At 37.4% G+C, this 14,550-nt stretch overlaps 1 protein-coding gene across 5 annotated transcripts in view; it reads right to left on the bottom strand.

The window, feature by feature from the left end:
* CNGA1 (cyclic nucleotide gated channel subunit alpha 1) overlaps nt 1–14,436 on the bottom strand; it is a 42,795-nt gene extending 28,359 nt beyond the window's left edge. Inside the window, exons 1-4 of one of the 5 annotated variants that reach the window (XM_081517314.1) lie at nt 14,289–14,436; nt 13,512–13,551; nt 13,123–13,177; nt 4,820–4,928 (exon numbers count right to left, since the gene is read on the bottom strand). Coding sequence is in view for 2 of the 5 variants with exons in the window: in XM_081517186.1 (XP_081373312.1) it covers nt 13,123–13,177 (55 nt within the window). In the remaining 3 variants the exon portion in view is untranslated. The remainder of the gene's footprint in view (nt 1–4,819; nt 4,929–13,122; nt 13,178–13,511; nt 13,552–14,288) is intronic. The other 4 variants (XM_081517310.1, XM_081517186.1, XM_081517258.1 and 1 more) reach the window with 4 other exon arrangements.
* Between the last annotated feature and the right edge of the window lie 114 nt (nt 14,437–14,550).

The following is a 14,550-nucleotide window of genomic DNA, read 5'->3' as shown; positions in this document are numbered from 1 at the left end:
AATGTGTTACACTAATCAAGGGTAAGAATGAAGACTTTCTGCAATGGTTGGAAGCCTTAATGCATTATCCCCCCTTTTCCCCACTCAATCAGAAAGTATTCTAAGTTCTAAAAATTGACCATAAAAATTAATAAATTATGATTACCTGCAGGTTTCCTTGACCTTTATGTTAGGGTACCTCACTCAAATATTTGTTTCTCAGGAAATACAATCTGATGAGAATGGAATTTCTCAGAAAATGGATGCGGATGAGAAGCCTTTGGGGAAAGTCTAAATTAGGGTTTCATCGTCCATAAAATCTGTTGTGATTTCACCATCTATTATGTGTATTGACTATATTTTAAACCATTATGTTAGCCATAAGCATTTACTTTCTTGTACATACATCAACGTTTGCATATGACTATTCCACTTTACCAATTCTTTTCTAAGCTTCTTAAAAGCAGAGAACTTTCTCTGCTCTTTACATCCCTGGGACAAAGCAAATACAAAATTTGACGGAAACAATAGTGAGTAAACATACAAAAGGCAAATAAGTATTTCTAACCCAGCACTTGAGGTCCCCTGGATTCTAATTACACAGGAATTTTGTCAGTCACAATGACTATTTGAAATTTAGGATAATTTTTTCCCTGCTTTTCTTACAAATCTATGTCTTATACCCAAAAGAACACATTAAAACTACTGATATTTTTACTTTAAACAATTTGAAGATAACATAATCTAATCTTTACTTAATATTTTTGTTTCTCAACACTTGTTGAGCATGTGCTATGTGCCATATAGCTTGCTGCAGTGTGAAGGCAAGAAAGAAAAGAGGAAGGATGGAATGTTAAGACAGGCTTCCAGCCCTAGAGAAGTTAATAAGAGAGCCCTGTAAGTAACAAAAATCCAATATGACAATTTTGTGTGTATAAAGGCCAACTCTGTGGAGTCAGGAGATTCATGAAAAGCTCTCCAGAGCAGGGAATATGTCACTGGGTTTTGAAGGATGAGTAGGAGTTTACTAAGGTAGTAGTGGAAATGAGCACTCCTGGCAGAAGAAACAGCATCTGAAGAAGGTAAGGAATGAAGAAAAGAGCAAATAATTCTAATGACTAGGATTAGGATGCCTGAGTGCTTGTGGCTTCCCCTCAGCACTCATGTAATGTGGAACACTTTTCTTGAATGCCCTGACCCATCATTGTATTCTGATCCTTATCAGTGTCTGTCCCACCAGACTTGAGATCAGGTACCAGTGTGCTCTGATGTTTATGTTTCCAGCAACTTACATAATGCCTGGCTCATAAAAACCTTCCAAAAAAGCTTTGCTTTACTTTTGATATTTATTTTATTGCACAAACACTACTCTCAAATCTTAAACATCTACACTCTATCATCATTTTAATGATCCCATTTAAATATTATTTCTATAACAATACAATGTGTACATTTCTTAGTCCCAATTGCCTTTAGAACAATTTTATCAATTCCCAAGAAAACAATGTGCTTTGAAAAGAGATTTCATTAGATTTATGGATTAATTTTGAGAGAATCAACATACTTGCTACTGCTGCTGCTAAGTCGCTTCAGTCGTGTCTGACTCTGTGCAACCCCATAGATGGCAGCCCATCAGGCTCCGCTGTCCCTGGGATTCTGCAGGCAAGAGTACTGGAGTGGGTTGCCATTGCCTTTTCCATCAACACACTTAATATATTAAAATTTTTAATTACCTAACAAGGGACGTCCTTCATTTATTGATAGCTTTTAAAGTCTACTATTGAAGTAGACGTTTTAAGTCTTTATAATTTTCATTAAACAAGCTATGCATATTTCTAGTTAAATGTATTCTTTGTATTTAAATTTGTATTTGTAAATAAGATTTTTTATCATATTGTCTCACTAGTTACTACTGATTTATAGGAGAGCTGTCAATTTATATATTTATTTTGTAGCCTATCATCTTACTGAACTTTAGCTTTAATAGTTTTAAATTGATCCATTTGCATTTTCTAGGTAGGCAAGACCCACAAGTAATGATCATTTTATCTCTTCAAAATGTATATCTTGTTTATTTTTCTCATTTCATTATGTTCAGTAGAAGTTATAGAACACTGTTTAAATAATAGATACTATATCCTGCTTCCGTTTCAGTCTCCAGAATTTCTCCTATTTTTCTCACTGGTTCCAGATAAATTTTCTTTATTTTGTTAAGGAAGTTTTCTCTTATTAGTAATTTCCTATTTTTTCAAGAATATACATTAAACTTCACCAGTTAGCTTTCATCAGCTAAAGCTAAGTTGATTAGTAACTGGGAACATCTGTAACATTTGAGAACTATTACGTGTAATTATAAGCACTTGCTTCACACTCTAGAGTATCTATATTACCATAATTCAAAATCTTGGCATAATGGTTGTCTGCTGATGGGAAGGTACATGCTATTTTTCCTTTGAAGGGATGTAGGAAACTGCCAGCTGTTTGATTAGTGCCATAGCCAAAACTTAAAATATGACAGCCTAATTCCCATGCACTCTTACATCAGGTGACAGGCTCTGGCACTATGTGGATTTATCCCGCTGACCTACTGATGTAGGAAACAAAGCAAAGTTTCTATCTAAGACAATCACTAGCACATAATAGGTACCAAATAAGTCTTTAAATAAAAATATCTAGGGTACAGTAGCTTTTTTGGAGGTAGTTTTGGACGCCTTTTTAAAATCAAGTCCGTAAGTTTTAGTCAATTTAAGTTTTACTTTTCAATTTAAATTTAGGCATTTGTTTATGTAGAAAATAATCTATTTTATACAGACTTTTAAGTTTTTAGCACTATTAATTTCATAGCTTAAAAAATTACTTCCATGAAAAAGAGAAAGATCTATAGTAGTGTCTTGCTATTATCTTCAAAGAGTTATTTGATATTCTCCCCCTTCGTACTCTTTTTTTTTTCAGTTCTAAGGGGTAGGGTCCTTAATTTAAACTTATTAATTTTTCACTTTATTTGACTGTGACCAGAGAATGTATACTTTTTTGCCTAATTGAGATTATTTTTGTGATCAATATGTACCAAGATTCCAAGAGTAGAGGAAAGAGGGTGTATTCTCTATGCAGCGGTCCCCAACCTTTTTGGCACCAGGGACCAATTTCATGGAAGACAATTTTCCCAAGGACTAGGGTTGAGGGGGATGGTTTGGTAATGATTCAAGGGCATTACATTTACTGTACACTTTATTTCTATTGTTATTACATCTGCTTCACTCCAGATCATCATGCATTAGATCCTGGAAGTTGGGGACCCCTGTGCTATGGGATATAAAGTATAATCAATAATTACTAGGTCTTTTATTTACAGTTAACACCATGATGCTTTACCACCATCATCTCCATTCTCTTTTGTCTGCCTGCTTCATCTAACAAAACCGTAAGTGAGTAACATTTATAGAAAGAACAGTAAGTGAAAGAATGAATATAGTGGAACAAATTGACTGAGGGATATATAAACAGAAAAGGTCAAGTAGTGAAAAGCTAGTTATAAGATATGTCTTTAACAGTAGGAACATTTTAAAAGCCCAATTTAATAAAGTCTAACTTTCTGATACAGCATGAAAGCACAGATATTTAAAATCCTGTAATCTTGGCGCAATAAACATGATAAAGAATAGTTTTAAGTTTATAAAAATAAAGTGAAAAAAGTGAAAGTGTCAGTCACTCAGTGGTGCCTGACTTAGTGACCCTGTGGACTGAACCTCTCCAGGCTTCTCTGTCCGTGGAATTCTCCAGGCAAGAATACTAGAGTGGGTAGCCATTCCCTTCTACAGGACATCTTCCTGACTCAGGAATCAAACCCAAGTCTCCTGCCTTGCAGGCAGATTCTTTAGATTCTTTACCTTCTGAGCCACCAGGGAGGGCAGGAAAGTAAAACTATCAAATAATTGACAAGTTTTTTAAAGTCTAATTAAATTATACATGCCTATCATGGAGAAATTAAAGAAAGCAAGATAATTTAAATTCTGGCTCCATCACATAATAGTAATATATTACCTTGAGAGAGTCATTAAAACTCTTTAGACCACTTATCTCTAAAAGGAGGTGTGCAGGTTGCTATAATAATGTTTATAAAGTAACTAACATTTTTAAAGTTCTTAAATGTTTCCAATGAGTTGGAGCTCATATTTTCAGGGAGTTTTATTAAGATTTATATGAATTTGACAGTGTTCCATCTTCAAATATCTTAAAAAGAAAGAAAACCTAGTATATGATACTTCCTTTGAGGAAAGACACATCTGAACAAAGGTATTGTTTTGACTTCTAAAAATGAACTTGAAGGTAAACGAGGACCTACTGTATAGCACAGGGACTCTACTCAATATCTTTTAATAACGCAAATGGAACAGAATCTGAAAAAGAATATATATATATGTAACATATGCATACACATACATTCATATGTTTTATATATATATATAACTGAATCATTTTGTTGTACACTAGAAACTAAGACAACATTGTAAATCAACTATACTTCCATTTGTAAAAAATGAACTTGAAACTTGCAAAAAGGTAGTATTTACTATGCTGTGATATTCAGATTAGCAGGACCACATTGCCAGACTTTATTTAGTGTTATTTTTAACTAAAATTGTATCCTTAACTAAATTGTGTTTAGTAGAATATTCATATATCTGTCAAAAATACAGAGAAATCAATAAAAATAAAACCATCAGTTGTAGCTAGAAAGCATATACCATGGAAAACAAAGCAAATGCTAATGCATTAATAAACCGAAACAGAGGTATAAACATATTTGAAAATATAACTTTAATTACCACTGAGTTCTTACCTTTGGTTGCTTAAGCACTATATCTGTGTCTTCGAGAAACAGAAGTCAGTGGTGTATCCAAAACAAACAGGGATATAGTGTAAATCTGGACATTGTCAAAATCCAGGTCCTAATTTTTAAAAGAAATAAATACGCTGATCTTTTTCCTTTCTTTAACCATCCACAAACAGCTAGTTTTCTTAATTATTCCCAAGGAAAGAAACAGTTCTGTGGCATTGACAAAGGAGGATTTTCATGAGCCAGTATTGGATTTGCGGATTTATATACAGATGAGAATAACAGCAAAGCACCATTATCCTTTGCTAGAGCCCAAGCTTATTAATATGTGACAGATTTAGGAACAAAAGGGGTTTTCTCAGACTATACTTCTTAACAAATTTGCAATTAAACTTAACCCAAGGTAATATTGGCTAACGAATTTTATTAAAGTTCTATTTTCAATTCACCCAGCATTACAATCTGGAAAGAATTATAGGCTTTTTCAAATTATGACTAAGATTTTAAATATAGTGCCATCATAATAAAACTATTAAAATATAAATAAGGTGTACTTATTTATTCATTGATCCATTTAATGTGTGTTTTGTGGAAGAGCTGCATGTCTAAAACATATCTAGTCAGAAATAAAATTAGATGAGTCTGAGCTTCCCTGAAAGAATAAGGCATACTTTAGGTGTGCCAGTAAGATATGCAAGTTAGTGTCCAAATATTATTCTAATGAACAAACAGTAAATTTTCCTCAGAGTTTTTAATGCAATATTTGATGGTTTACATACTCACAAAGGGCTTTCCTGGTGGCTCAGCTAGTAAAGAATCTGTCTGCAATGCAGGAGACCGTGATTCAATTCCTGGGTTGGGAGGATCCCTTGGAGAAGGGAATGGCTATCCACTCCAGTATTCTGGCCTGGAGAATACCATGGACTGTATAGTCCATGGGATCACAAAAAGTTGGACACGACTGAGCAACTTTCACTTCACTTCACATACTCACAAAATTTTTTTCTGATTTATTACTGTAGACCTCCTTAATATGCTTAGTTAGATATCTCTTCTTGGAAGTAAGGATTTTTCAGAAAATTATACTTGTCTAATAATAAAGAACCTTTTGTTCTTAAATTCAATGTTCACTTTACTTCTGTCTCTCTTACAGGAACTATGGCTACCTTTAGGTTGGGGTGGTGTCTGTGACGCCATGCTAAGTTTACATGCAGAGGTTTTGGAGTCACAGGCCTGGTTTGAATCTCAGCTCCAGGTTCACCAGCTCTGAGACTACAGCATAGTAGTGAACTCTCTGGGCCTCAGTTTCAGTTTCCATGGAATGGACATGATAATACCTTGCAGATCTGAGGATTAAAATGAGATATGGTAATATGAAGAGTTTATTACACTTCCTAAAGCATGGTAAACACTGGATAAGTGACTATTAAATTTTTTTAAAGATAAATAGCAGAGTTAAACTTTATTTTACAATAATTAGTCTACTATCATAAATGTGTATGCTTTCTTTTAAAAGTTGAAAATACATTTCTTGAAAATTCCCTGGCGGTCCAGTGGTTAGGACTCCACACTTCCCATGCCAGAAGCCCGGATTCTATCCCTGGTCAGGGCACTAAGGTCCTACAATCACGCAGCACAGCCAAAAAGAAGTAAAAAAAAAAAAAAAAAATTTGCTGCTCAGGAAATATCTTACAGTTATTTAGAGCAATCTTTTTCTAATCTTACCTCATACACCAAGAGAAAATCATGTCCAACGCTTTGTGACCCCATGGACTACACTGTTCATGTAATTCTCCAGGCCAGAATACTGGAGTGGATAGTCTTTCCCTACTCCAGAGGATCTTCCCAACCCAGGGATCGAACCCAGGTCTCCCACATTGCAGGCAGATTCTTTACCAGCTGAGCCACAAGAGAAGCCCAAAAATACTGGAATGGGTAGCCTATCCCTTCTCCAGTGGATCTTTCTGACCCAGGAATCAAACTGGGGTCTCCTGCATTGCAGGCAGATTCTTTACTAATGAGCTATGAGGGAAGCCCAAAGATATAACTAAAACAAATATACCTAAAAATAAAACAAGATGACAAGATTAGGAACTTGCTCCCTCATAGTGCCATTCATTTTCCCCTGGATTGCTTGGTAATTGAAATACTCTTAGAATGAGTAAGAATGAATTAAATAAGAAAGTTGGAGCAATAATTCTGATACCTTTCTTCTTCCTGCCAACTCAACCTCTGGTTGACATAAAACTTCACAGAACTTGCCATTATAAAACAGCTATTCCCCAATGAATCACACACACACATACCCCATAAGAAGCTCTCATTTATTTTATCTTCCCTTACTAGCTTACACTGCCTTTGTGTACTTTTCCTATTCCAAAACTATAATTAAGGATGAAGTAAATATTTTTGTTTCTTGGGATGACACTTACTAGTTCTGTAGTCTTGAGAAAATGCCTTAATCTTTGTGAGCCTCAATTTCCTTATCTGTAAAATGGAAATATAATACCTCCCTCAGTAGGTTTTTGTGAGAAAAATGGAGCAAGATGACAGCATATGATACACTCATGTTGTATATAAGAGGACACTTAGTAATGTGCTCTCTCTCCTTTTCCTTTCCTGTAAACTGGAGCTTTGCAGCACATTGCTTAGGCCTTACGTGTATTCAACAAGTTGCAATTGGACTTTTGATAGTCAGGTATGTGTGGCTATTAAATAACTAATAGGTAAAGATATAGAGCTATTCTTCATACCTTATTTCTAAACAATTTATTACATAATTCTAGCAAAGTGTGACCAAATAAAATAATTCTCTTTAATTTTTTAAAATGAAAATCTGTGTTTTCTGTGTGTACAGTACTTAACAATGTGAAATAATAGTCCTTCATAAATTCAATAGTCATTCATTCAACATGTAATTCCCAAGCACCACACTATGCTGGGTGCTGTTCTAAGGTCTGGGAGCACACCCACAAGCCCTTTCCTTAGAGATTATCCACAAGAAGGAAATAGGCAAAGCAAGAGGTGCTTACAAAAGAGTGTGACAGAGGGCTAAGGAAGAACACAAAAGAAGCCCTAAGATTTGGAGAGGAAAAGAGTTGGTCAAGAAAACTTCTGGGGGAAAATTATCTCTGCTGAAATTGAAGGTAAGTAGGAATATTGTTTTTATATATACAACACACATACTAGGATATTTTTCTGATTTACCCAAATTTAAAAGGGTAAAAGTATGTTTCATCTTGTTTCATTTTGTTTTCCCCTCCAAAGTACAATTAACTTGACCTGGTCTACCAATAGATTTCTTTTCCTGGGACCTGCAGTAACCTTGACTGATGGAAAGAACATAGCCACACTGGATTATCTGTTTAGTAGGCTACTTTTAGTCTGGTTCCCAGCCTTGCTTTGTCAGCTCCCTCTAAATCTTTATAATCCTATTTAAACTGCCTCTAACTGTAGATGCTCACTTGTGTGACATTGATTCTTTTGTATTTTCCTTTCAAAAATTGCGTGATTTAAAGGATTCTGGCACTTGGCCCTAAATTATTAAATATTTGATAGTATGTCTTCCAGCACACCAAGACCTGCAGTCAGAATAGTCAGTGATGTCTTCTCAGCACTTATAACCATAATAATTAAATCTCATGTAAAGTAAAAGTCACTTAGTAGTGTCTGACTCTTCACAACCCCATGGACTATACGCTCCATGGAATTCTCCTGGCCAGAATACTGGAGTGGGTAGCCTTTCCCTTCTCTAGGGGATCTTCCTAACCCAGGGACCAAACCCAGGTCTCCTGCATTGCAGGCAGATTCTTCACCAGCTGAGCTACACTGTTTAATGTCTGTCTCCCCTATAAAAACTGTAAACTCCACAAGGGACTGTGTCTGTGTTATTCACGACTGTATCTTTAGTGTCTAGAGGAATACCATGCATAGTCATTCATTTAACAGATATTCAGTGCCAGGCTCCCTTCTAAGCACTAAGAAGTTTAACAGTAAACAAAACTAAGTTCCTGCCCTCATGGAGGATACATTCTAATGGGGTAGGATAGCATAAGACAATAAACTAAGCAGTAAACACAGAAGTCAGACAGTGATTAATAATATGATAAAATCAGGCAGGGGGAGAGAAAATGATGTGGGGATAAGGCAGGACAGTTTTACATGGGGTATTCAGGGAAGACCTCACCTAGCTGAGACCACAATATAGGCACAGAGCTAGTCATGCCTAGTTCTGGTGGGGCAGATCCTGCCTGGCAAGAAAACATGTGCAAAGCTCAAAAACAGGACTGCCTTAGAGTATTTAAAGAACATCAAAGAGGTCAGGTGGCTAAGTTAGAAGAAGCCAAGACAGGAGGGGAAGGAGTTAAGGTCTTAGAGGACAGATCATGTAAAGAACATTTAGGAGGCTATGACAGCAATTCAGTGAGATATGACAGTGGTTCAGACCAGGATGGCAGGTATGGAGATGATGAAAAGGTGATGTATTTTTAAGACAGAGACAATAAGATTTGCTGATTGACTACATGGAGGCTGGGGTAGGGGGTGGTGTGAGTGAAAGAATGAAGTCAAGGTGGACTTTAGATTTTTTGACCTATGAAACTAAAGAAGAGGTTGTAATTTAATGAGCTAGGAAGGCACCAAGAAGAACAGAATGGGGATAGAGGGAGACTGGGGGTTCTGTTTGAAAAATAAGGAGTTAGTGCATATCAGTGCCTCAGTAATATTCATTGAAATAGATGAATGAAAAACTTATGTATTTTCCTGTACCTGTATTTACTGTATTATTCAGGATTCCAGCAAGAGAAAGTAGAGGCTATACAGTTTTGAGAGTAGCAATACTGATAAAGAGATAAACAGAAGAACTGCCTTCCACTGCCCTTTAAACTCAAAAGTTCTTAAATCCCATTAGCATAATTTTGGGGTCCAGGACCCCATGATACTATAACATGATGTGGTACATACATGAAAATTTGTTCTTTTCTTAGATGATCCATGATTTTTATCAATTTACCACTCCCAAATAGCTAGTATGTATCCATATTAATATAACATACATTTATTAAATATCTTTTCACTCTTCTTCATTCAGTAAACTCAGAGTTTAAAATACATAAAATGTGCAAGATTGAAAAAATGCTAGTGTCATTATTCAGTTAAGAAAAAAATGGGTAGTGTTACATGTCAGGCACTGGGACAGGGAGTGTGCATATCACTCCCTATGAGAGGCAATCTGGCTTAATAGTCAGGAATATCAGCTTTGGATGTCAGATACACTTTGGTTCAAAATCCAGTTCTACTTGCTAACTTTGTTACCGAGGGCAAGTTATAAAACTTCTCTATTTCATATTATATAATATCACTTATATGTGGAATCTGAAAAAGTGACACAAATGAATTTATATACATACTACTATATATAAAATAGTTAAGCAGTAAAGACCTACTATATAGCACAGAGAACTATAATATAATAACTTATAATGGAAAAGAATCTGAAAAGGACTATATGTATAACTAAATCATCCTGCTGTACACTTCAGTCAGTTCAGTTCAGTTCAGTCGCTCAGTCGTGTCCAACTCTTTGGGACACCATGTAATGCAGAACACCAGGCTTCCCTGTCCATTACCAACTCTCGGAGCCTACTCAAACTCATGTCCATTGAGTCGGTGATGCCATCCAACCATCTCATCCTCTGTTGCCCCCTTCTCCTTCTGCCCTCAATCTTTCCCAGCATCAGGGTCATTTCAAATGAATCAGTTCTTCGATCAGGTGGCCAAAATATTGGAGTTTCAGCTTCAGCATCAGTCCTCCCAATGAATATTCAGGACTGATTTCCTTTAGGATGGACTGGTTGGATCTCCTTGCAATCCAAGGGACTCTCAAGAGTATTCTCCAACACCACAGTTCAAAAGCATCAATTCTTCACCGCTCAGCTTTCTTTATAGTCCAACTCTCACATCCATACATGACTACTGGAAAAACCATAGCTTTGACTAGATGGACCTTTGTTGGCAAAGTAATGTCTCTGCTTTTTAATATGCTATCTAGGTTGGTCATAACTTTTCTTCCAAGGAGCAAGTGTCTTTTAATTTCATGGCTGCAGTCACCATCTGCAGTGATTTTGGAGCCCCCCAAAATAAAGTCTGTCACTGTTTCCACTGTTTCCCCATCTATTTGCCATGAAGTGATGGGACCAGATGCCATGATCTTAGTTTTTTGAATGTTGAGTTTTAAGCCAGCTTTTTCACTCTCCTCTTTCACTTTCATCAAGAGGCTCTTTAGTTCTTCTTCACTTTCTGCCATAAGTGTGGTGTCATCTGACACACACTGTAAATAAACTATACTTCAATTTTTTAAAATATTTTTTAAGTCTTCTCTATTTCTTAGTTCAAAGATATATCTAACATAGTAATTTAACTTTCTTCCACAAATGAGGTGTTCAATACATGGCTGTGTGTGCAGTCTCAGTCACTCAGTCCTGTCCAACTCTTTGTGATCCCACAGACTGTAGCCTGCCAGGCTCCTCTATCCATGGGATTTTCCAGGCAAGAACACTGGAGTGGGTTGTCATTCCCTACTCCAGAGAATCTTCCCAACCTAGGGATCGAACCTGAATCTCCTGAGTCTCCTACACTGGCAGGTGGATGCTTTACCACTGAGTCACCTGGGAAGCCCTCAATACATGGTGAGATTTCTGCTAATGAGCAAACCAACTTCTTAATTATAATTTAGCTTTTCAGATAGATTTGTTTACAGGGAGAGAACACACTAATTACAGACCATAAGCATCCAACCTGTAAAACCTGATCTACTGAATGAATGAAATAGGATTTTAGAGCCTACAGAGTTACAGCCCTACCCGCAAGAAGTGTACATACCTCAGTTACCATTGTGCTATTGTAACTGAAATTACACAACTCTTCATAAAGTATCATGCAGTTTAAAGGAAAATGTTTATTACTGAATTTAACTGATCTTAAAAAACTGATAGAATTTTGATTAATTCTCATATACCTAAAAGAAGCTGAGTAATAAAATTTTAGCACCTAATGTTAACAGTTGCTTAGAATACCAAACAGACTTTGGAGTCAAGCTAATGTAGACTTGCACACTGGCTCTGCCAACTAGCAAGTGTTTGTTTTTATCAGTATAGTTGATAGTTGGTGGGATCCTTTTTATCAATTAATGGTAATTAGAGATATTCTACACAAAACTCTTCCCACAGGTCTAGCATACATGAGAACCTCAATTATGACAACTGTTGAGATATTATTTACTGAAAGGTCCTGGAGTTCACTATTAATTAATAAATACTGTTAGAGTATCAAATATCTGGTTGTGTATGGGGGGGGTGTGTGTGTGCATTCAGTTGTGTCCTACTCTTTGTCGCCCCATGGAGTGTGTCACACCAGGCTCCTCTGTCCATGGAATTTTCCAAGCAAGAATATTAAAGTGGGGTGCCATTTCCTACTCGAGGGGATCTTCCCCACCCAGGGATAAAAGCCGTGTCTCTTGCATCTCCTGCATTGGCAGGCAGATTCTTTACCACTAGCACCACCTAGGAAGCCCACAAAATTTCTAGTTAAGCAACATAATTAAATATAGAAGGGCACCAAAGGATTCAGAGTAGGGAAGGAACCTATCACGGAGGAGAGAGGGTTGTATATTACTGACAGCAGTGCCAAGTTAAATAACACTAGAGTCATCGTAGATTATTTTATCAATTTCTATGTGGAGAAACTTTGTACTATTTGCTTGTCAATACAAGTCATAAAATGATGCTTAGATTCAGAAATAAATCATGAATTTTAAATATCATGTTCAGGGACTTCTCTGGTAGTCCAGGGGTTAAGAATCTGCCTTCCAGTGCAGGGGACCCAGGTTCAGTCCTTGGTTGGGGAACTAAGATCCCACATGCCTTGGAACAGCTAAGCCCAGGCACCACAACTGCTGAACCCAAATGCCTCAGCTACTGAAGCCTGCGTGCCTAGAGCCCATGCTCCGCAACAAGAGAAGCCACCACAATGAGTAGCCCTCACTCTCCACAACTAGAGAAAGACCCCCGCAGCAATGAAGATCAGTGCAGCCAAAGATAAATAAATAAATAATTAAAATTTTAAGTTATTTAAAAAGGCAGAAAAATGTGATCCATAATCAGGAGGAAAACCACTCAATAGTTGCAGGTCTAGATTTATATATTATCTCAAAGATACATTTTTCATTTTTTAAAAAAATATCCACTTAGCAAATGGGTTAAGAGCACACACTCTGAGGCCCCAGTTAGCATCCCAGCTCCACCACTTACCTGCTATATGTTCACAGGCAAGTTTTTGAATCTCTATGTGCCTCCCTTTTGTCATCTGTAAAGTGAGGATTAAAAATAGTTTCTATCTATTATGATAATTTAAAAAGCAAATTTTCATAAAGATCTCAGACTATTTGTCCATATAAATGCTACATATGTGTCAGTTAACTAAGTAAGTAATAAATAAATAATACTTTAGATACCTGTTGACTATCATCACCAATCTTTGATAAGGTAAAATTTTCAACTCTAAGGTATAAATAAAACGTTTAAATAGAAATCTAAGCTTTACAGTAATCCAAGTTTGGCATAAATCTCCCTTCCTTCCAACTTTCACCTCCCCATGCTGTTCCTTCTCCACCAAGCCAATCAAATGTGAAAGTGTGTACCTTGTATTGTTTTGTTCGCTGATCTTAACTCTTCACTCAGCTTAAGAACAAGAAAAGCAAGATTGAGTCTCTGCTATGCAACTCCTAGGTAACAAAGTTAATAGCACTGCTCATGATTACCTACAGCAAAGGCAAAATAGGCAGACAAGAGTATTTCCTTCCAGGCCGAAGCCCCAAAGCACAGAGGCACCCCATTCCTGTGGTGAGAGTTCTACCAGGAATTATACCCATATCGTGCTGCATAATGACCTGCTACCAAGCCTTCCAATGACTAGCTGGTTAAATTACTTACTCTCATTCTTTTCCTCTGATCTCTCCTCTGTAAACTAGGGGTTAACAGACTATGTTGTGGGATATAACGAGTTAATACACATAAAGTGCCAACATATGCATGGTGAAGTAAGATTATCATAAACGTTAGCTATTACTATTTTGTAGGAATTAGTCGTTTCAGTTTGAGCATTGCCTTTCTTTCAGGGTTTAGGGCAATAACTATATGACTTAGGAAAGGGAGAGATGGAAGGTGGGAGTTTGAAGCCTAGGGACTTAGAGAAAAGCTGATAATAGTACAAAACAACAAACTCTCTTCTCAAGCCCCCAGAATAAACTTTACTTGGTAATCAGAGCAGAATCCCAGGGGCCACAACTTCCTGCAAAGCCGCGAACACCCAAAGCAGGGCCCTCAGAATCCCCCGGCAGAAGGCACTTCGACCAGGGAGGAGCCTGAAGGGGGCCTCAGCACAGACTTTTACGTCACAAAATTCCCCAGGAGTTGACCTGGCGACTTCCACGCTCCGAGAGACACTTTACCCCGTGAAGTGTGCCTGTGCTTCTGCTCTGCTTGGGTCCAGCAGCGGTCCCCAGGGGCCATCGGCGCACCCACCACCCACTTCTGCGCGGGCGGACCGCAGCCTCCGCCCGCTCTGTGGGAATCAGCACCCAACCCCGCGGCTCGGGGGCGTGGCTCTAGCGGAGGCCCCACCCCGCCGTCCCCATTGGCTGAGGCTGCCCGGGGCCGGGGTCTGCGCGCCGCAGTCCG

This window comes from Giraffa tippelskirchi, chromosome 1 (assembly GCF_054371585.1).
Source record: "Giraffa tippelskirchi isolate mGirTip1 chromosome 1, T2T-mGirTip1v1.2.pri, whole genome shotgun sequence".
Taxonomy (NCBI): Eukaryota; Metazoa; Chordata; class Mammalia; order Artiodactyla; family Giraffidae; genus Giraffa; species Giraffa tippelskirchi.
Note: the sequence above shows the minus strand (reverse complement) of the source record. Positions and strands in the feature narration are given on the sequence as shown.